This window comes from Artemia franciscana, chromosome 1 (genome assembly GCF_032884065.1).
Source record: "Artemia franciscana chromosome 1, ASM3288406v1, whole genome shotgun sequence".
In the NCBI taxonomy this organism is placed as follows: Eukaryota; Metazoa; Arthropoda; class Branchiopoda; order Anostraca; family Artemiidae; genus Artemia; species Artemia franciscana.
The window spans coordinates 38,903,392-38,927,856 of NC_088863.1; the positions used below are offsets into that span (position 1 = coordinate 38,903,392).

The window sequence follows — 24,465 nt, forward strand, 5'->3', positions numbered from 1 at the left end:
AGTTGAAAAAACTTTTTCATATTTATTTTTTCATTGTTTTTTAAATAATGCTAGAAAATCCTGCGCCCCCTCCATGGAGGTTGTCTTCCCCCCTCAAAAATTCCGTTTTTTAGAGTTTTGGTTACTATTGAGCCGGGTCGCTCCTTACTACAGTTCGTTACCACGAACTGTTTGACACGCCAAGTGCCCACGGGACTTCCTTTTGTACATTAGAGGATACACCTGTATAGAATATCCGTTTCCGTAATTTATTTAAAAAAAAAAATAAGAATAAAGAGTGGAGTTGAAACTTGAAACAACATAAGTTGCCACGTAATAAAGACTGTAGGCCTCCCTTGCGGAGTTCAGATCGTCTAATGTTTAGAGCTTATTTATAAACACTACATTTTGTAAATTCTGTTTCTGACTTGAGAAGTAACATGACCGAAATATATTATTCAACTTCATACTTTGAGATAAACAACGCTTTGAAACATCAAAATTTGTTTATCACCTAAAAAATAAGGTCACATTAATTAGTAAGCCTACTTTTCCAAAGTGGGGAAAATCCAGCCCAACGTTTGATCAATCAGTGATGTTCTGCCCGATAACCTTTTTCTATTTTAAACAAGCTGCATAATGCCTCTTTCATAGACAGATCTGTCTTTGTCAGCAATTTAGAAAAGGGTAAAAACATTTTTTTTTTTGCAAACAGATCGTTACACAATGTTTATCATTCTTTTATGCATCCGTGAGGTGTAAAAGCATAGAATTTTCTCTTTACTTAAAATTTAGCTATTGCCCCCGCCAACTTTTTCCTTTTTTTCCCAACGTGGTATTTTCAATAAAGGAATAATGCTTCATGCTTTAGAACGAAAAGACAAGTACATTCAGGCTTACATACTCAAACTTATAAATTTGGGCACCCTGCTCAAGTCTCCTTTGAAGAATCAAGCTACATACAATGTTGCCCAAGATCCAACCTACTAGAGAATAATGGAGAACTAATACTAGAGACTTCTACTAGAGAAGTCTGAAGGAAAAAAAAAATTGCTAAAATTCCTTTTTTCCTAGAGTCATTGAATGAATTACTATGGGGAAGGGGGGGGGTCGTCTTTCCAGTGGGACCTGTCTGACCTTACACTGACACCTCCACTATGTTAAATTTTATTTCAAAAATTCCTTGCTTGGTAGAACGTTAAAGCCAAAACTAGATTCCAGGCCAGGTAAATTTTGTTAAGTCGTCAATGGATTAGAAATTATGCACCTTGCCGTTAGATTACAAATTGCTATTCAGAAAAACAGGGAAATGCGTCATTGATTGATTTTTTTCTTACGCATTTTCAGACCATTTATTTTTCAACTCTTCAGTCTTAATAGCTTATGTTATAAAAATTTGAGGGTCATATGAGTAAGTTACTTCCATTATGGTAAGTTTCTTTTGTATTAGGCAAAATCGTCTCAAACACTTGCTGTTACAAGCATGGTTCAACTGATATTCTTGGAGCACATAGTATGTTTACACTTTTAGCCGGTAATAAAGATATCGTTTTAAGAAAAGTACATCCAAACTATTTTATTTTTTTACTCAAACCTCATCGGAAACCCTCAGGACATAAAAAAAAGAAAAGAAAAAGGAGAACAATAAAAATAAGAGGCGAATTACCAGTATGCTTCTCAATTTGAAATCGGGCATTTGGTGCCAGTAGTCTCCCTATCTGCCCAGCTGGAAGTTTTTGGGCCGGCCTTGTGACATCTCTGATCTAGGAAAAAAACAACAGCTTGAAGTTACAAATATATATATATATCTATATATATAAAAATAAGTTGTCTGTGGATCTGTGGATCTGTGGATCAGGTGACGTCATGTTTGTCCGCATATGACGTCTGAATTATTTCACACTAATACAAAAGAAGAAAAAAACTAAAAAAGGTAAAAACTACAAAAAAAACTAAAAAGAAAAAAAAACTAAAAAAGCTAAAAAACTAAAAAAAGGTAAAAATCTAATAACTAAAAAAAAACTGAAAAAAATAAAAAAAGGCAAAAACTACAAAAAAAATAAAAACTAATAAAAAAAATAAAAAAGCTAAAAAACTAAAAAACTAAAAAAAACTAAAAAAAAGGTAAAAAACTAAAAAAAACTAAAAACTAAAAAAGAAAAAAACTAAAAAAAAGGAAAAAACTGAAAAATAAAAGAGAAAAAGAAAACTAAAAAAATATGAATAAATATATATAAAAATAAGTTGTTTGTGGGTTATGTATGTCTGTCTGTCTGTCGAGTGACGTCGTGTTTGTCCGCATATGACGTCTGAATTATTTCACACTAATACAAAAGAAGAAAAAAAACTAAAAAAGGTAAAAACTACAAAAAAAACTAAAAAGAAAAAAAACTAAAAAAGCTAAAAAACTAAAAAAAAACTAAAAAAAGGTAAAAAACTAAAAACTAAAAAAAAACTGAAAAAACTAAAAAAGGCAAAAACTAAAAAAAAACTAAAAACTAATAAAAAAACTAAAAAAGCTAAAAAACTAAAAAAACTAAAAAAAATAAAAAAAGGTAAAAAACAAAAAAAAAACTAAAAACTAAAAAAGAAAAAATTAAAAAAAAGGAAAAAACTGAAAAATAAGAGAAAAAGAAAACTAAAAAAAATATTAATAAATATAAAAAATATAAATATAAATATAATATAAATTAGCAATCAACAAAGCACCGAGACACAAATGACGACCGGGACACGGGGAGTATAAATGACGACCAGGACATAAGTAAAAAAAAAAAAACTAAAAAAACTAAAAAAAATGGTAAAAACTACAAAAAAACTAAAAACTAATAAAAAAACTAAAAAATCTAAATAAACTAAAAAAGAAAAAAAAGAAAAAAGGAAAAAAATAAAGGAAAAAAACAAAACTAAAAAACGAATGTATATACAGACCGGGACACCGGGATACAAATGACGACCGGGACACAGGGAATATAAATGACGACCGGGACAGAGGGACACAACTACAATGGGGACGCCGGGGGGCACAGGGGGATATAAATGACGACCGGGACACAAGGAATATAAATGACGCCCGGGACACTCAAAGAGAAATCACAGACTGGAACACCGGGACACAAATGACGACCGGGACACAGGGAATATAAATGACGACCGGGACACAGGGACATAACTACAAAGGGGACGCCGGGGTGCACAGGGGGATATATAAATGACGATGGCGACTCAGGGAATGGTCGATTAGCAATCACCATCAACAAAGCTCAAGGGCAATCATTAGAATTATGAGGTATAGATCTGAATACGGATTGTTTTCCCATGGACCATTATATGTTGCATGTTCAAGAGTCGGTAAACCTGAAAATCTATTTATATGCACAGACAATGGGACAGCAAAGAATGTTGTATATTCGCAAGTTTTACGTAGTTAAAAACATATATATATATATATATATATATATATATATATATATATATATATATATATATATATATATATATATATATATATATATATATATATATATATATATATATATATATATATATATATATATATATATATATATATCTATATTCACAGGTGGGACACAGGGACACAACTACAATGGCGCGTAACTAATATGGCGCGTAACGACTTACGCGCGCGGGGGGGCTTGGGGGGCGCGAAGCGCCCCCACCAACTAGGTGTTGGGGTGGCGCGAAGCGCCACCCAAACAGCTAGTATATATATATATATATATATATATATATATATATATATATATATATATATATATATATATATATATATATATATATATATATATATATATATATGTTTTTAACTACGTAAAACTTGCGAATATACAACATTCTTCGCTGTCCCATTGTCTGTACATATAAATAGATTGTCAGCTTTACCGACTCTTGAACATGCAACATATAATTGTCCATGGGAAAAACAATCCGTATTCAGATCTATACCTCATTATTCTAATGATTGCCCTTGAGCTTTGATGATGGTGATTGCTAATCGAACATTCTCTGTGTCCCCGTCGTCATTTATATATGCCCCTGTGCCCCCCGGCGTCCCCGTTGTAGTTGTGTCCCTGTGTCCCAGTCGTCATTTATAGTCGGCAAACATGACGTCAGTCGACACACAAACACGAGGTCAGTCGACACACACGTCCCAGTCGTCATTTGTGTCCCGGTGTCAGAGTCTGTAATTTCTCTTTGAGTGTCCCGATCGTCTTTTTTTTATTTTTTAGTTTTAGTTTTTTTTTTTTGTAGTTTTTACCTTTCTTAGTTTTTTTTATTTTTATTTTTAGTTTTTTTTTAGTTTTCTTTTTCTCCTTTATTTTTCAGTTTTTTTTCCTTTTTTATTTTTTTTCTTTTTCAGTTTTTAGTTTTTTTTCTTTTTACCTTTTTTTAGTTTTTTTTAGCTTTTTTTCTTTTTTATTTTTTTGTAGTTTTTACCTTTTTTTAGTTTTTTTTCTTCTTTTGCATTAATGCTAAAGCCAAGGCTCAAACCTGGAACCTCTCGGACCTAGAACCTGGAACATAACACTTTACCAACTCAGCTACTTCGGCTTGAATACATTTAGTTTTTTTAGTTTTCTTTTTCTCCTTTATTTTTCAGTTATTTTCCTTTTTTTAGTTTTTTCTTTTTCAGTTTTTAGTTTTTTTTTAGTTTTTTAATTAGTTTTTAGTTTTTTTTTCTCTTTAGTTTTTTTGTAGTTTTCACCTTTTTTTTAGTTTGTTTAGTTTTTTTAGTTTTTTTTCTTTTTTAGTTTTTAGTTTATTACCTTTATATATATATATATATATATATATATATATATATATATATATATATATATATATATATATATATATATATATATATATATATATATATATATATATATATATATGTATATATATATATAGGCTATATATGTTTTTAACTAACGCGCCACCCCAACACCTAGTTGGTGGGGGCGCTTCGCCCGTTGTAGTTGTGTCCCTGTGCCCCGGTCATTTATATTCACTGTGTCCCGGTCGTCATTTGTGTCCCGGTGTCCCAGTCTGTAATTTCTCTTTGAGTGTCCATATGATGAAATAAATTTTTTGCTTTTTTCCTTTTTTTCTTTTTAATTTTTTTTTTTTTTTTGGTTTTTACCTTTTCTTAGCTTTTTTATTTTTTTTTTTATTTTTAGTTTTTTTTGTAGTTTTTACCTTTTTTTATTTTATTTTTTTTTAGTTTTCTTTTTCTCCTTTATTTTTCAGTTTTTTTCCTTTTTTAATTTTTTTTTCTTTTTTAGTTTTGATATAAATTTTTTTTCCTTTTTTCTTTTTAGTTTTTTTTTTGGTTTTTACCTTTTTTTAGCTTTTTTAGTTTTTTTTCTTTTTAGTTTTTTATAGTTTTTAGCTTTTTTTATTTTTTTTTATTTTATTTTTTTAGTTCTCTTTTTCTCCTTTATTTTTCAGTTTTTTAATTGGCACCCTATGATTTTCTGGCCTAAATAACAATCTAGATAGGTCACGAGTTAGAGAAAATTCGTTTTAGAGCCAGAATGCCCAAAAAAATCATGTATGAGGTCAGACATACATTTCAGGAGCAAAAATTACATCATTTTCCCAGAGAGTGATCGCATCGTTTTTAGTATCTATGATGTATGCAAAATTATACATAATGACAAATTACTCTGAACAGCTAGAAAAAGGCATGGAACAGATACACAGGAAAGATACACCGTCAACAAAGATACACAGGAAGAAGAAAATGAATTCAAGCCTGAATTTCTCAACCGCCCTGGAATAGAATGAAGTTATTTTGGAGTATGTGACGAATAAACTGAAAAAAAATGAATTCATACTAGAAAAAAAACATTTGAGTGACGGCAAATTTATATAGATTCGAAGGACAAAAATTAGATTATTTTTCCCCATTAGTGGTCGTCTCGTTTTTAGTGTCTATGACGCGTGCCAAATTACTAAAGATGACAGATGACTCCGAAAAGCTTAAGAAAAAGGTATGGAACAAGAGACAACCAAAGTCACATTTAATTGCAAACGAAATCGGCGGTTAGAAGACAAAGTAAAATTATAATACGTGCTAGTTTATCGTGTGTTAGTCTGTGAAGTATAAACAGGAAAGGGGAAATAGATATTAGTATTTATGATGCGTGCAAAATTATACAAGATAGTAAATGACTGAACAGCTAAAGAAAAAGGAATGGAACAAGAAACCGCAAAATCACAATGAATTTTAAATAAATACCAAAAGAATTATCTGGAAATACTTAGGGAAATTTTTATATGTGTATCTAAAAGAGCGGATTTTTCAAAAATTACCACATGGTACTGATGAAATCTGTAATTGTTTTAGTTCATTCAGGTTTTTCGCAAAGTGTTAATATCTGTGATTTGGTAAAATTTATCACATTTAGTTTACCTACTGCTGCTAAACACAGGATTATAATAACAGGATAAGATTGTTTTGGTGTTACTTGGTTGTTCTACATTTGCTTGTTTTTTTTTGTTTTTTTTTTCATAGGCATATATTTTGGGGGTGATACCTGACACGGGGATACCATGGGTATTCTGTGGTAGGCACAACACTTGACTGGGTAGAGAATTTAAAGTGCCGAAACCCTATAGACAAGTGTATTCTCCTGATGAGCCCTTGTGTTGGGTTGTTGCCTCTGAATTATTTGTCTTTACTGTTTTTATTGTTTGGTAAATGACGACTTATACTTATTGACGACATGACTGCCTGTCCATGGATTATTCTTTATGGTTGATTGTGTATGGCTATGCTGTTTGACCTATGTGATTGTATGGATGAGTAGGGTTAAGGCCTCATTCAAGTGCTGGTCTATATTAGTCACTAATTTGGGAAAACAGTCTTCCTTTTCTCCTTCTGTCTCTTTTTTTTTTAAGTGTTTGTGCTGTTGCATTGGTGATTTCTCTTTTCATTATATATATATATATATATATATATATATATATATATATATATATATATATATATATATATATATATATATATATATATGTATATATATATATATACATATATATATATACATGTTAGTTAAAATTAGTTTATTGCACTATTAACCCAAATTTGGATCTCAGAATTTGAAAAAAAACTAATGTAAAGATATAGTTTTATTCTCAAAATGGCGCTTACTAGCAAAATTTCTAATCTTCTAGGTATCTTCAAAAACAATATTTTTGTACAAGTTAAATTCTGAACTCGTACTAATATTAACAAAAAAAAAAAGGAAAAAGAAAACATAAACAGTAAAGGTCAGTCCAAAAATTAAAATAACTGCCAAAAGCTTCTGAAGAAATAAAAAAAAATATTAAAACAATAAGAAAGTTTGTTGGTTAAACGAGCAATAATTATATATATATGTATGTATGTATGTGTATATATATGTATATATATATATATATATATATATATATATATATATATATATATATATATATATATATATATATATATATGTATATATATATATGTATATATATATATATATATATATATATATATATATATATATATATATATATATATATATATATATATGTTTTTAACTACGTAAAACTTGCGAATATACAACATTCTTCGCTGTCCCATTGTCTGTACATATAAATAGATTGTCAGGTTTACCGACTCTTGAACATGCAACATATAATTGTCCATGGGAAAAACAATCCGTATTCAGATCTATACCTCATTATTCTAATGATTGCCCTTGAGCTTTGATGATGGTGATTGCTAATCGAACATTCTCTGTGTCCCCGTCGTCATTTATATATGCCCCTGTGCCCCCCGGCGTCCCCGTTGTAGTTGTGTCCCTGTGTCCCAGTCGTCATTTATAGTCGACAAACATGACGTCAGTCGACACACAAACATGACGTCAGTCAACACACACGTCTCAGTCGTCATTTGTGTCCCGGTGTCACAGTCTGTAATTTCTCTTTGAGTGTCCCGGTCGTCTTTTTTTTTATTTTTTACTTTTAGTTGTTTTTTTTGTAGTTTTTACCTTTTTTAGTTTTTTTTTTATTTTTAGTTTTTTTTTTAGTTTTCTTTTTCTCCTTTATTTTTCAGTTTTTTTCCTTTTTTAATTTTTTTTTCTTTTTCAGTTTTTAGTTTTTTTTTCTTTTTACCTTTTTTTAGTTTTTTTTCAGTTTTTTTTTCTTTTTTATTTTTTGTAGTTTTTACCTTTTTTAGTTTTTTTCTTCTTTTGCATTAATGCTAAAGCCAAGGCTCGAACCTGGAACCTCTCGGACCTAGAACCTGGAACATAACGCTTTACCAACTCAGCTACTTCGGCTTGAATACATTTACAGTTTTTTTAGTTTTCTTTTTCTCCTTTATTTTTCAGTTATTTTCCTTTTTTTAGTTTTTTTTCTTTTTCAGTTTTTAGTTTGTTTTTAGTTTTTTAATTAGTTTTTTTGTAGTTTTTACCTTTTTTTAGTTTTTTTAGTTTTTTTTCTTTTTTAGTTTTTTACCTATATATATATATATATATATATATATATATATATATATATATATATATATATATATATATATATATATATATATATATATATATATATGTTTTTAACTAACGCGCCACCCCAACACCTAGTTGGTGGGGGCGGTTCGCCCGTTGTAGTTGTGTCCCTGTGCCCCGGTCATTTATATTCACTGTGTCCCGGTCGTCATTTGTGTCCCGGTGTCCCAGTCTGTAATTTCTCTTTGAGTGTCCATATGATGAAATAAATTTTTTGCTTTTTTCCTTTTTTTCTTTTTAATTTTTTTTTGGTTTTTACCTTTTCTTAGCTTTTTTAGTTTTTTTCTTTTTAGTTTTTTTGTAGTTTTTACCTTTTTTTATTTTATTTTTTTTTAGTTTTCTTTTTCTCCTTTATTTTTTAGTTTTTTCCTTTTTTAATTTTTTTTCTTTTTTAGTTTTGATATAAATTTTTTTTCCTTTTTTCTTTTTAGTTTTTTTTTTGGTTTTTACCTTTTTTTTAGCTTTTTTAGTTTTTTTTCTTTTTAGTTTTTTTGTAGTTTTTAGCTTTTTTTTATTTTTTTTTATTTTAGTTTTTTAGTTTTCTTTTCCTCCTTTATTTTTCAGTTTTTTAATTGGCACCCTGTGATTTTCTGGCCTAAATAACAATCTAGATAGGTCACGAGTTTGAGAAAATTCGTTTTAGAGCCAGAATGCCCAAAAAAATCATGTATGAGGTCAGACATACATTTCAAGAGCAAAAATTACATCATTTTCCCAGAGAGTGATCGCATCGTTTTTAGTATCTATGATGTATGCAAAATTATACATAATGACAAATTACTCTGAACAGCTAGAAAAAGGCATGGAACAGATACACAGGAAAGATACACCGTCAACAAAGATACACAGGAAGAAGAAAATGAATTCAAGCCTGAATTTCTCAACCGCCCTGGAAAAGAATGAAGTTATTTTGGAGTATGTGACGAATAAACTGAAAAAAAATGAATTCATACCAGAAAAAAATGATTTGAGTGACGGCAAATTTATATAGATTCGAAGGACAAAAATTAGATTATTTTTCCCCATTAGTGGTCGTCTCGTTTTTAGTGTCTATGACGCGTGCCAAATTACTAAAAATGACAGATGACTCCGAAAAGCTTAAGAAAAAGGTATGGATCAAGAGACAACCAAAGTCACATATATATATATATATATATATATATTATATATATATATATATATATATATATATATATATATATATACATACATATATATATATATATATATATATATATATATATATATATATATATATATATGTATATATATATATATATATATATATATATATATATATATATGTATATATATATATATATATATATATATATATATATATATATATATATATATATATATATATATATATATATATATATATATATATATATATATATATATATATATATATATATATATATATATATATATATATATATATATATATATATATATATATATATAGTTCATTATAGAGTTAAGAAATATCTAAATTCCGCAATAGCATAATTATCGTGGTACTTCTTAGTTTTAAGTCACAGATTCGTTTGCAATTTAATGTGATGCGTCATTTGTCGTTTCGTGTAATTTTGCACGTGTCATAGATACTAAATACTAATTCCTTCTTCTATCCTTTACAGACGCTTAAATAACACACTCCTTATTCAATTGCAATTTTCTGCAAAGCAGTTAGTCATCTTGTGATACAGCGATTTAATATTTATGAAGTACTAGCTGTTGGGGTGGCGCTTCGCGCCACCCCAACACCTAGTTGGAGGGGGCGCTTCGCGCCCCCCCCAAGCCCCCCCGCGCGCGTAAGTCGTTACGAGCCATATTAGTTACGCGCCATTGTAGTTGTGTCCCTATGTCCCACCTGTGAATATAGATAGATATATATATATATATATATATATATATATATATATATATATATATATATATATATATATATATATATATATATATATATATATATATATATATATATATATATATATATATATATATATATATATATATATATATATGTTTTTAACTACGTAAAACTTGCGAATATACAACATTCTTTGCTGTCCCATTGTCTGTGCATATAAATAGATTGTCAGGTTTACCGACTCTTGAACATGCAACATATAATGGTCCATGGGAAAACAATCCGTATTCAGATCTATACCTCATGATTCTAATGATTGCCCTTGAGCTTTGTTGATGGTGATTGCTAATCGACCATTCCCTGAGTCGCCATCGTCATTTATATATCCCCCTGTGCACCCCGGCGTCCCCTTTGTAGTTATGTCCCTGTGTCCCGGTCGTCATTTATATTCCCTGTGTCCCGGTCGTCATTTGTGTCCCGGTGTTCCAGTCTGTGATTTCTCTTTGAGTGTCCCGGGCGTCATTTATATTCCTTGTGTCCCGGTGTCCCGGTCGTCATTTATATCCCCCTGTGCCCCCCGGCGTCCCCATTGTAGTTGTGTCCCTGTGTCCCGGTCGTCATTTATATTCCCTGTGTCCCGGTCGTCATTTGTATCCCGGTGTCCCGGTCTGTATATACATTCGTTTTTTAGTTTTGTTTTTCTCCTTTATTTTTTTCCTTTTTTCTTTTTTTTCTTTTTTAGTTTATTTAGATTTTTAGATTTTTTAGTTTTTTTATTAGTTTTTAGTTTTTTTGTAGTTTTTACCATTTTTTTGCTTTTTTATATTTATTAATATTTTTTTAGTTTTCTTTTTCTCTTATTTTTCAGTTTTTTCCTTTTTTTTAGTTTTTTCTTTTTTAGTTTTTAGTTTTTTTTTGTTTTTTACCTTTTTTTTAGTTTTTTTAGTTTTTTTAGTTTTTTAGCTTTTTTAGTTTTTTTATTAGTTTTTAGTTTTTTTTAAGTTTTTGCCTTTTTTTAGTTTTTTCAGTTTTTTTTAGTTTTTAGTTTTTTACCTTTTTTTTAGTTTTTTTTAGTTTTTTAGCTTTTTTAGTTTTTTTTCTTTTTAGTTTTTTTTGTAGTTTTTACCTTTTTTAGTTTTTTTTTCTTCTTTTGTATTAGTGTGAAATAATTCAGACGTCATATGCGGACAAACACGACGTCACTCGACAGACAGACAGACAGACATAACCCACAAACAACTTATTTTTATATATATTTATTCATATTTTTTTAGTTTTCTTTTTCTCTTTTATTTTTCAGTTTTTTCCTTTTTTTTAGTTTTTTTCTTTTTTAGTTTTTTACTTATTTTTATATATATTTATTCATATTTTTTTAGTTTTCTTTTTCTCTTTTATTTTTCAGTTTTTTCCTTTTTTTTAGTTTTTTTCTTTTTTAGTTTTTAGTTTTTTTTAGTTTTTTACCTTTTTTTAGTTTTTTTTAGTTTTTTTAGTTTTTTAGCTTTTTTAGTTTTTTTATTAGTTTTTATTTTTTTTTGAAGTTTTTGCCTTTTTTTATTTTTTTCAGTTTTTTTTTAGTTATTAGATTTTTACCTTTTTTTAGTTTTTTTAGTTTTTTAGCTTTTTTAGTTTTTTTTTCTTTTTAGTTTTTTTTGTAGTTTTTACCTTTTTTAGTTTTTTTCTTCTTTTGTATTAGTGTGAAATAATTCAGACGTCATATGCGGACAAACATGACGTCACCTGATCCACAGATCCACACACAGACAACTTATTTTTATATATATAGATTTTTCTGACGTGCTGTGAGTTAATATTCTTTTTTTGAAATATGAACATCTTGTGGGAAAAAACCGGTATGGGTATTTTTTTTCAGTTTTTATGTATCTGCAAAAAGCCAGCAATCCCAGGGCTGAGCAGGAAGCCAGCGGAAATAACTTAACTTGTAATTTGACTACAAAGTCCTTATCAGACATCTGCTTACATAAGCCATTTTAAAGATATATATTCTTTTATTATCCATCGTCCCAACATCAATGGAATACAAAAGATATGGATTGTAGGTTGGTCGGAGCAGCATTGGAACATCGTGGCAGCTTCTGTCGCTGATTTGACCCAGCTTTTGTCGCACGGACACAAAATTCTTCATTTATTGCTCTATTTTTAGTAGTCCGAGTCGACGTCAAATGTCTACTACGCGACCCTTCCTTGACATCTCTCCTCCCCTATTTCAATCTTATCTGTCATGCAAAATGCATGTCCTGGGCATATCACGTCCAATGAACGTACTGTGTCCTTTTAAATCTCACAAATCATACCAAAAGTTGAACCTTTTTTTCATTTTCATACAGAAACATAGACTTTCCACTCTCAGCGGAAGCATTGGACGATATATACATGCATTAACGGTTAGGAGGAGACATTCGAAAAGTTAACGTAGCGTACGTCACATCCCATACATCGATCCCACACAAAGGGAGTGTTCTCTACCACTTTTTTAGACATAGAGAAATATTTCATTTTGTATTGGAAAGTAAAAAAAAAATTGTACTTCCTATAGAAAATATTTTATTTATTGGAAAAACGCTATATATTCAGGCAATCAATTTGCTTGCACATTAATTACCAATCTTCGTAAGAAGTTGTGCAAATGGAACAAGAAGTGTTTATAGCAGACTAACAGAATTTAAAAAAAAGGAAAAAAAGGATTATTGATTGAATGAATACAAGAAATATTCGAACATTAAAAGTTACTTTCCAAACCTTTACCCTCACAAATGTAAAGAAATTGTAATCTTAGTAAACCAGTAGAATTTTTAAACCAGAGGAAGATCATGACTTCCCCGATCCATTGAACTGACATTTTTTACCAGTCCCTTTTAGTTTCTTCAAAACATTTTAAAATATTCATCATTAAATTAAATGCATACAGGTTGTTCACCTTAAAACAGGACAGGCTCAGAAACCAGGCACCGAAACTAAAGTACTATTTTTAATGTTCATCTATCATGAAGAGAAAAATATTTGTACCACTTTTAGGGAGTTCATATTCCTTTTACTGCGTGTGCTGAAGCTAAGCTTCGAACAATTCAAACAGCCGCCCCCAAATTATTTTTATATCACATTTAAGTTCAATATAGCCCAACAAATATATAATACATGAAACTTACAGAAACTGCGTCCGGTTTTTTCCTATGTACAGGTGGCAGTGGAAGCTTGGAAATAAGATGAGAAGACTTGGGATCAGAATTTTCCTTTTCAACAGCGCTGCTTTTAATTTGATGGTCATTGTAAGATTTATCTGAACTAAAGCCAGCATAAGAGTGGTCATTTGAAGAATTTGGCAAAGTACGTGACAGGGGTCTCAATTGCCGGATGGTTACAGCAACAGGACGCTCTTTAATATATCGAGCCACAGGACTTGAGACGGTTGCAAGCTTGGGATTAGTTGTCGGTTTTGGAATTCTGGATTTTGCCTTTTCTTCAACAAACTGGAAAGAAAAATTGAAAGTGAGATCTAAATGCAGAATACACTTTGTCAGTACCATGAACGAAGTTAGTATCATAAGAAATGTTGATATTCTTTTGTGATTATGGAAAAGCTAATTTCAAGGCGTATTAAATAGTTCAATCTTTGTGTCAATTTGACATGCAGTTCCTCAAACATAGCATAAGATCAATCCTCATATTATCATTTACTCTGTCTGCACTTCTAAAATCACAGCATATCTATTCTGTCAACTCTTAAAAGAGAAACAAAAGATGTTCGTTTTTTTTCCTAACGCATAAAATAACCGGAACTTCTTCAAAAGAGGAAAATATGTTGTAAGCAAAGGATCTCCTGTCTAACTTGTCATACGTATACAGCATTCAAATTGATAGTAGGCTACAACAGCGAGATAATCACAAGTAGAATAGTTTGTTTAAAGCTCCAGTGAAGCAGCAGAAAGAAAGGCAGAAGGTAAGGCTAATAATTTCTATTTCTGAGGTCACTAACTTGAAAACCTAACAGCTCCTAAGACATCACATAAGGCTGGAGGCATGTTATCTTCTAAGCGGGGCAAATACTTCCTTTCTTCTAGCATAACATCACGGTTTATATTTTATCCTGTTTAAAGGAAGCTTTCTGTAAAATCCTTTTTTCATGACTATCCTATTTTAGAGAATCTTACGTTCACTTTATGCAACTAGGAACTACGATAAGCTTATCTTACAAAGGCAAAATACAGCAGCTATGCAAGAGGGAAGGTGAAAAAGGCGACTACCACCCCCCGAGAAAAAATAAAACAAATCAGAATTTAAAAAAATATATATTTAGAATGGTAGATTTTGACAGTACAATAGATATATTGAGAATAGATATCCTGAGATACAGGCACCTATTTTTAGAGGCGGTACAGCTCCGGAAGAATAAATATCACAAATAAATGAGCTACTTCGAATGAGAACAAATTGCACCAAACATTGTAAAAACATCTGCCAGCTTCACTCAGATCACTGAATCACTATGGAAGCGTCGAAGCATAAACCTCGCTACGAAAATTAGATTCTACGAAGTGATTATCAGAAGCACTCTCCCATACGGGTATGAAACATATACTGTCGTTGATAACGATTGCTGCCGCCGCATTCTAAGTGTCCAGCGCCGTGAACGAGTATCCAACAAGGAAATCCATGAGCGCTGTAAACGACAGTACTCGTCTCGGAAATTGTAAAGAAAGAACGACTCTTAAGCCTAGGCCACTGTCTAAGGAGTGAAGATTATGGCTGCATCTCGAAGTCCGCTATAAAAGAACAGCCGCTCGAATTTTGGAAACGCTGCCCTGGAGGCCGAACGAAATATTAGCAGTCAACAGAAAGAATTGACTCAGAATCGCCTGGAGGCTTCCATCTCTTTGGTCGGTTTTGGGTCAGAGATTGGCTGTACCATGTCGAAGTTGTTGCACGTTATCGTGCCCAATGGAAGACTTTTGTTAGCAAAACTATGGATGTTGAGTGAGAAGGTGTAGCGTCTAACTCCCATCAAAAGTAAGTAAGCAAGTAATGCTTGGCTAGACCAGCTGTATAATAGACGGGGACCAATAAAAACCCCAAGTGGAATTACGTACAATGAACAAAAGAGCCATTGCAAATGACTTAAACTCTTTTCTTATGATACGATCTGCCAAATGAGTAGAATTTACAAATTGCATGAGTAATTTTATTTTATGCAGAAATAACTGAGTGACTGCTTGATTATTTACACACCTCTTTTTTTACAAACGTTTGAAAGGCAGTGATTATTTAACCTTTTGTACCAGAGGATTTTCCCATATGAATTTCAAACCACCCCTTCCCCTCGCACTTTATAGGGGGATTCCTATTTGAACTCGCTTCAAAGAGATTACCTATCTCCCTATGAGATATTAAATACAGGCTTTCATAGAAATTCACAGAGTACGGATATGAACAAAATCAGAACACAGAGTTGACTGGCTGTGTTCTGATTTGATGATTTGATGAATTAATGTTGACTGAAAACATAATAAAACTTTGTTTAGTTTTAACTGATCTCCTGAAAAGTCTGTCTGATTTCAGACACAAGGGTAATTTATGACCACGACGATATGTAAAAATTAGCGGCAGCAACAATTTTCAAACTGTCAGCGACAATAATCAAAACGTGCTGTAAAAGAAATATATGCATTTCAAATTCTCTCTCTTTTTTTACGTTAACTTTTCCGCTGTGATCCAAATTAAAAGAGTTTCAAATTAAGCTTCATCTGAAGATGAAGATAAAGTGTTTTTTTTTTTTTTTTTCAAATCAGTCTTGTATAGCTTAGCCTATTGTTTTCAAGAAGTGGGGCTGATCTATGCCTTTTCTTTCATTTTGAATTAAAAGAGCAAAATGTTCTGTAACAATAGCTTTCGAGCAGGCACACAAGTAGTTCCACATTTTCTTAAGAAGTTTTAAAATTTGTCTATTTTGACAAATCCCGCACCCCCTCAAAAATGTCCAGGACTTTGCGGGTTTATTTACACCAAGGTAAAATAGTAATACGACAATGAGCTTTTTATGCATTGATCAAGATATTTGAAGACAAAAAAGGGATAAATCTAGTTCATAAGAATAGAAAAACCTTAAGAATTGCTTTAATTAAAGTTAGCCGATTTGGCGAGAAATTTAATCGATTGCTCTTTTTCGTTTCATCAATCAAAATTATCGAACTGTCAAAACAGAGTAGCCTAAAAAAAGATAAAGATTTTATGCGGTCAGTGTAATTATCAAGGAAAAAAGGCACCATTTCTTTGTTTTTAAGATATTAAAAACTTTTCAAATGTTTCACCTTCTTCATGAACGAGCACTGGAAAGGGATTATTAAAGCATCGTAAGGCGAAAGACATAATCACAGTTGTGTACATGATCGACCCTTAGCGAAGGGGTCGGGGAGGACCCAAATATAAAGTGCATTAAAGGTTGAATGGTATTCTTTTAACTTTAGAAGCCGTAAACTTAAAACAGACAACAAATTTTTATGTAATTCATTTTAAAACTTCATTCACTTTACGTACTTCAGACCTCTATAGAGGGCTATATTCTTTTGTAACAAAGCCAGGTAAAACTTCAATTTCAAAACCCTTTACACTGATTCCAGCTGATAAAAAAAAAAAATAAAAAATAAAAAGACCAGCTGATCATGGTAAAAAAGAAGTTATTATGAAGAAGGATCTGGAATTCGCAATCTTGAGAAAGAAGCAAACGAAAAAAATAGATTTTTAGGTATTTGTATTTTAGCTGTATTCTAATATCTTACCAGTTTCTGTGCCACCTTCTTTGTCATTGAGCTAGGAGTCCTTGGCTTTGAATGGCTGGATGAAGCTTTTTTTGCAGAATTAGTAAAGTGGGGGGTTGTTGGTGGGGTTTTGTAAGTAACAGGTGTAGATTGCGCTGGCATTGGACAGGCTGTCTTCAAGTGCTGAGGATTCGTTTTCTCTTTTTTAACTGAATTCTTCCATCTAAGAGGAGTGCTTACTGGCGTTGAAAATTTTTCTACTACTGGAGTATTGACATTCGGTTTTTCATTTTCCAAAGGAATACAGTTCTTTTCAGAATGAATAGGCTTCATCTCCTCTGAACGGCCAACAGAGGAGACAACTTGCTCATCTTCCGGCTCTTCTTTGGTTGCACCTGGTAAAGACGGGCTAACACTAAGGAAAGATTCAAAAGGAACCGAGTTCAAAGAATCCCTTGGAGTTTCATAAGCTGTTGAAATTGAAATTGCAATATCCATGCCCTTGGTTGCTTCAGAGCTGATTCCTAGAAGATGATTAAAATTGCTGCTTTTATCCGTCATATCAGCAATAGCAAGCAATTTCTCCATCCTTGTCATTGTGTCATCTAAATCTTTTATTGGTGAATATTGGGGTTTACCTGTAATATTGAGAATTTTAATAATTTAGATGAATAAGGGCACATCTTGGCACAGAGATAATACACTTTTAAAAACCCATCATAAAATCACGAATGATAATAATACCAGAAGCAACCTATAAATTCTCAAACATTCTGTACATTGCAACATTCTCACAGACAAAATTATGCACTAACAAAAAAAAAAATTAAAGGAAACCAAAATACATTATTAAATGCACTGGAAAGAAAATAAAAGAAGTAAACTGCTTTTACGTTAGTTTCATTAATAATGAAACTAATATGTTATTAAACATACCTGTGCACGGGAAATTGGCTTACTTTTTTTTAGGGGGGGGGGGGTCAATCCACAATAATATCCAAAGCCCCTCCCCCAAAACAATGGGATACATTTACACATGATATCGGTTTTCTCCATCCTTAAGCACCCATTTCCTGAAAAATTCTCTGGTACTATCCCTCCTAAAATGTTGGTTTCGCATACCGACTGTGAATCAATAATTTTAATAAAATGTATTTAGAAAAAACAAAAAGCCAATATTAATTTGTGGGCAAGTTAACATGAATCGTATGATAGCAGCTACAAGGTCCGGGTCCACAAGGGATTATCTATAAGCAACATATTTGATACTGGTCTCAGACAGGGTTCCATACTCAGCCCCCTCCTGTCCATACTAGTTTAAAGTGATTTCCAATGTAGCAGCATTTCCATTTTCCAAATTGAATTTGCTAATGACTTGATAGTATGGTCTGCAGAAGGAGGCGTGGAAAAATCGTGCAAAACATCAGTTAAACCTTGGAGGAGTTAGCTGCCATTTCTACTGTATTTCCCCCTCCCCCATCTCAATGTTGAAAACAAAAGCAATCATGTTTAACAACAAGATAAAAATCTTGCCACCAAGATCAATAATCAACAATATGGAAAGCGGGAACGAGAATGGACCAAAACAAGCAGGAGTATACCAAACCTGGGATTTGAGTTTGCAAGATCAAACTTCAAGCTTTCCTTCAGTCACTAGAAAATAGTCTTGGTCCTGTACTTGAGTCACTACCTTTAATCATAACTACTGACATCACAGATGTTTTAGTCAAGAAATAGAACACAGGAGTCATTGATACAGCTAAGGAAATCTTGGTTAACAAACCGAAAACAGAGAAGCCGTGGATCACAGATAAAATTCCCGATCAATATGACCAAAACGAAAGGTTTGCAACAAGGAGGGCCGGGAAAGCAGGGACATGTGTAAGCTAACACAATGAATAGTGAAAAAAAAAGATCCGAGCAGCCTTAAGAGACTACATACGCGAGATATGCGAATCCTGCGAGAATGACTTTAAATTAGGATAAACCATAGGATTCATAGAATAGTCAACGAACTTTCCACAAAAAATTCACCACTGTGACTACCGTCCTGCATAAGGATGGTAGTCTCCTGAGTGACAGTGAGGCGATTAAAAAAAGGTGAGAAAGCCACTTTGAACAGAACTTGGATCCGCTACTTATCTGCGACACTCCTGTGATATCAGGATTTCCCTTGCGGAAATCGACCCTAGTCCCCCGCCTCTACTAAGTGAGGTAAAAGAGGCCATTCGTAGTCTCAAGAACAATAGCAGCTCCTACCCCTGATGGCATCTTTTCCGAACTGCTCAAAGTTGGATCCTTCTGCTAGAGGATATACTACATAAAGTAACCGTCGCCATGTGGTAGACAACCCATTTCTCGAAAACTTGGGAGAAGTCGATTATTGTACTACTCCACAAGAAAAGCTCTAAAAATCAACAGCCAATAAGAGGTAAAATGCTCTGACACATGTAACGAACTGGCGAATAGCTCCTTATATACTCCTATCAACACTAACTATATCTTAGGTATGCCGTTGAATACCAAAATAAAACCCTAAATCTAAAAAAAAAAAACGTTTCATTGCAATATGTGCATCAACAGAGTCTACTTTTCAAGTTGAACTTCAAGTTTTTTAAATTCAGTACATTCAATTTCTTTATAAAGATTATAGCGAAAATTAGCCTGATTTAAAAAAAGGGGGGGGGGTTAAAACACCACCAAAAACGGATGTGATCATGGTTGAAGTTATTCAACAAAATTCAAAACATCTTATGATCATAAGCCTACTATCTACAAAACTAAATATTTTATATTTTTCCAGAGAAGTATGGTCACGCTTATGCTTCTTTTCCTCAGGGACTATTGTATTGAATTAGTTGTTAATAGATTATTGTGAGAAGTGTCAGGTGAACAGAAATTTTAAGTTTTAGCGCCCTTTTTAAAAACAAAAGAGATTGCATTCAAGCAGAGAACCAATTTCTGCCAATTGTCCTGCAAAACTACATCTTTGGCCTTAAGGACCAAAATGCAATTGAGCAAGAGTTCAACGACAGCCAATCAGCTTAAAACTACCAAAAAGATATTTATATAGACCGTCTATGTCAAAAACCACGTTGGTGCATGAAGCCACACTTATCCCTAAACACAAAGGCAGTCCATAAAAACAAACTGTTGTCACATATACCATTTATTCGATGAAACTAACTCTTACATAGCATTTCAAAGTTCTGCACCAGCTTTAGGGTGAACTAATAATACCACTGCCAAAAAGTTACTGCAGCGCTAAGCTGCTTGAGGCCAAGACAGTTACGCAAACTCCTACTACATCCAAATGTACGATATTCAAAGCCCCCCTCTTTTCTCCCTCTAAAGAAGTTCCCAAGAATTCCCTCTTTTCTTCTCTTATGACATCCTTTCACCCCATTCAGGAACGACCCGCTTTTTGCTTCGCTCTAGACGATGGGCTGATCAGGACAATCGCTGAAATCTGTCATTTTTATACACAGAACATGCCCTAGTGATCTCATCCCTTCTCTCTGTCTAGCCTAGAAAGCGGGATCAAACCACAATTTTCGTACAGCTTACTATTGTAGATAGGGTCAGTGAGTCGGGTACCCAAAACAATACGCAGACAATTTCTATGGAAAATATCTAGCGACTCCCCTTCCGTTTTTCAAAGCGACCACGCTTCAGTACCATAATAGACCGCTACTATCACTTTAGCCCCCAATATTCTAATCTTGGTTTCTAGACTTATCTTCCTATTCTTCCAAGTTTTTTTTTATTGTGTAAAATACCTTGGGTCTTGGCTATTCTACTTTTAACACCTTCACTGCAACTACCACCCTTACTAATAATACTGCCTAGTTAAGTGAAGCTGTCCACTTGATCGAACTTCTCGTTACCCAACATTCACTTTTCTTCACTTATTCCTATTCTTTTACCTTCACTTATTCCTAGTTTTAGTGACTTAATCTTCTTGAGATTAATTTCCAAATCTATTATCGCACCCTGAACCCACAAAACCTCCAAAAGTGCAGTCATTTTGTTAACATTTTCAGCTAGGATGCTTTAAACATAACATCAGCATAGCATTAGTCTAAAAGAGTTTTACTCTCCCATTTGATTTCGTGTTCTGCCATTGCCTATGCTGTGCTTCTTAGGACAAAACCCATCAAAATGATCCATGTAAACGGGGATAGAGCACAGCCCTGCTTAACTCCTGATTTAATTAGAAACCAGCTACTAATACCACTTCCTACCTTAACCAGAGCAATGTTATCCTCGTATGCTACAATATCCTCGCTAATATCTAATACAGCTCATATAAGAAGCCCAAAAACTTGGAATGGCAGCTAAAATTTGGGTACAATTTGTACAACTGTCAAAAATGCTGGTAGGTCAATTTTACAATGTTGTTATAAAATCCCTTTTAGCCACTGACTGGAGTGGTTGCACTTGTATTTGGAATTTAATTACATCCCAGATAAGATTAGTAAGCCATCCTGCTAATGATATTGAAAACTGACCAGAACTAGTTTTATTTTTTAAGCGAAAGCAAGAATGATTTGAAAACTTAAAATAAAAGGTTTGTGTTAAATAAGGGGATTACCACCTCCTCAACCCCCAACTCATTAAGCTAAGGTTTGATTTATTTCACCCAATGCTTTCAGAACAAAAGCTCAAACACAAGAAAAATTTGATAATATTTTCCTTTTTTCACAAATCCTCAAGAATAAAGAATGAAGGCACGGCACTTATTTATTACTCCTTGCTTTAAACATTAAGTTCTAAATTAGAACATTTCAAAAGTAATCAGTAAAAAAACAAATGCAATTACCAATTAGTGAAATTCTTTCAGTAAAGCATTTGTTGAGCTTTACTGTAAAGAGCAGAGAGTTGATGGGTGGAGGACTCCCTTCCGTTTGTTTTAAGTGTTAACATTGTTCTTGGCTTTAATTAAAAATATTTTATTATTTTACTAATTTTCCATGGGACAAGGTAGAAAATTAAAAAAAAAACAATAATAGCAAATCTGTGTTCAGCAAAGTTGTGCTGCATATAGAGAACAACAAATAAACCCAGTGGCATCAAATTAATTACATTTTAATGACCTGCTTCACCCTGAATTGAGAGAATGTCCATCAAATACGGTTTAAATAGCTCAGTTTTACAATAAAACCAACGTTTAAAATTCAGTGTTGATGTTTTTTCCAGTACCATACCTGCTTCACCAATAATGTTAGCATTTATGCCTTCTTCAACTCTTCCTTGCTCATTCAAATAGCCCATACAACTTCCAACAGTTTGTTCTGGAGCTTCTCTCTGACTAATAGATGACCCATTCCTTAAATAAAAAAAAAATATATCCAGAGATTTAAAAACCATTGATACATTGTGATTAGGACATCACTTGTTAATTACCAATACTATTATGGGTTCACTGCATGTATACTCACAAATATGGGTCAACTGAAAGCAATTGCTTATTTCTTGATATCTCAAAGTGGATAAGAATTCACCTTTATGCAGACTTAAAATAACACATAAAATACAAAAGAAAAGTAAAATAATAGCTGAAGCTTCAAAGAAGAGATTTGAGAATGAACTATTTTTTGCAACTTCTTCCCTATATGGAGGGAGTTTCTTTGGAGTAATCTTAGGGGGATGAAGCCAAATTCACATGAAGCATGGATGGTCTTGATGCCAATGTACACGTTTCATTGGGACAGTCTCTCAGATGACAACGTCACAACCCAAAAACTGGAATAGTATCACCCGTTCTGTCAACAGCAAACAACCAATAACATATTAAAAAAAAATACGTCTTCAGAGGTAATAATGGCAGGGATTGACACTTGTCATATCTCCAGGCAAAGGTTAAGTTTTGAGGAGATACCAAATCTTGTCTTGGACAAGACATCTTGTCTTGAAATGGTCAAAAGTTTTTGATAATTTGAAACAGAAATCCATGAGAAGAAAATAACTAACAAAAAAAATGTTATAAATGCGTTTAAAAAAGAAATAAAAAAATCTAAAATTTCATTTGATTGTTGCAGTTAGCCTAGATTCCTATGGATGGGGGGTAATGACAGAATTTATCTTTGCTGGTGGCCGGCGTTTGCCCCCTGGAAAATACCCCCCCCCCCCGTGGGTGGTTGGTCTCAATTCACTTCTGACTTATAAAAAGGACTAGAACTTTCAATTTCTGATCTAATGAACACCCTCTTAAGTTTCTGCGACCATGAGGTTGAGCTGTGGATGGAGAAGGGGCAGTCCTCTTCCTACACAAAATAAATTACGCTTGTTTTGGGGTTTAATGCTACTCTTTACATTCATAATAAAAGCATACACTGGAAATATTCCCAAAAACCATAAGGGAGTGTATATTAATTTTACATTTTTGATGCGTTTTTTAAGTTCCTTTTGTACTCCCCCCTAAAGAAATACCTCCTCCCCCAAAAAAATCCTAGTTATGGGCTTGGTGATTATATATCATTTTCTACCTCAATACTCTCCTCATCATTCCCTTACAACTAATTCTGTATTTATCTGATGACTCAATGAGAGCTGGGATGTTTTGGCATCAAAGTGCACCCTTTGAGGTACCTCCCTTCCTCCCTGACTACAAAAAAAAATCATTGAATCCCATTATAGAAGCTCAAGTACCTTTTTAAGTTTTGTAATTTGTCCAGTGCTTGCAGATAGTATTTGTTATTGGGAAACATGCAAACATTTTTTGCGGGGGAGCTTTCAGTGGGAGGGGGGATTGTCTGGTGGAAATTTCAGGGGGAATTTGGGAATAATTTCGTTTCAGCGGGGATATATTTTCCATGATGGGGAGAGGGGGGTTCGGGTCATTTTCTGGGAGGGTAAACGTCTAGAACCATCTTTGCCAATTAATTTTCAATGAATAGTAAACAAGAAAGCTTTGAGACATATGGTATTTCTATCAAATCAAGGTAGTTATCAAGGTGGATCTGTTCTAAGACTGAGGATTGGAATGAAGGGGTCTGAGTACTTGCTTGATTGAGGCCAATATTACATATCAGAAACTGAAAGGGCTATTACAGGAGAATAATACTAGTGACAAGAATTATATTTTTAATCCCCAAAAAAGCCGACAGGCTCAAAGAGAGAGTACACCAAAAAGAGAAGAAATAAAACTCGTTCAGAACAGACTTTACTGTTTAGAAAATAAGGACATCCTTTGCAACCAGCAAGCTTGGATGTATACCATTAGCATCCATGGTGCTTTGTGTTAGGCAAGGAATTACACTGAGACAAAAGATATTTGTGTATTTTCACTCAGCCAGGGGGT

At 32.6% G+C, this 24,465-nt stretch overlaps 1 protein-coding gene across 2 annotated transcripts in view; it reads right to left on the minus strand.

Moving 5' to 3' along the window:
• Positions 1 to 24,465, minus strand: part of LOC136029322 (uncharacterized) — a 33,576-nt gene that overhangs the window by 2,878 nt on the left and 6,233 nt on the right. For both annotated transcript variants that reach the window (XM_065707596.1, XM_065707605.1), the window contains exons 2-5: positions 22,370 to 22,491; positions 17,184 to 17,800; positions 13,560 to 13,880; positions 1,646 to 1,742 (exon numbers count right to left, since the gene is read on the minus strand). In XM_065707596.1, coding sequence (XP_065563668.1) covers positions 1,646 to 1,742; positions 13,560 to 13,880; positions 17,184 to 17,800; positions 22,370 to 22,491 — 1,157 coding nt within the window. The remainder of the gene's footprint in view (positions 1 to 1,645; positions 1,743 to 13,559; positions 13,881 to 17,183; positions 17,801 to 22,369; positions 22,492 to 24,465) is intronic.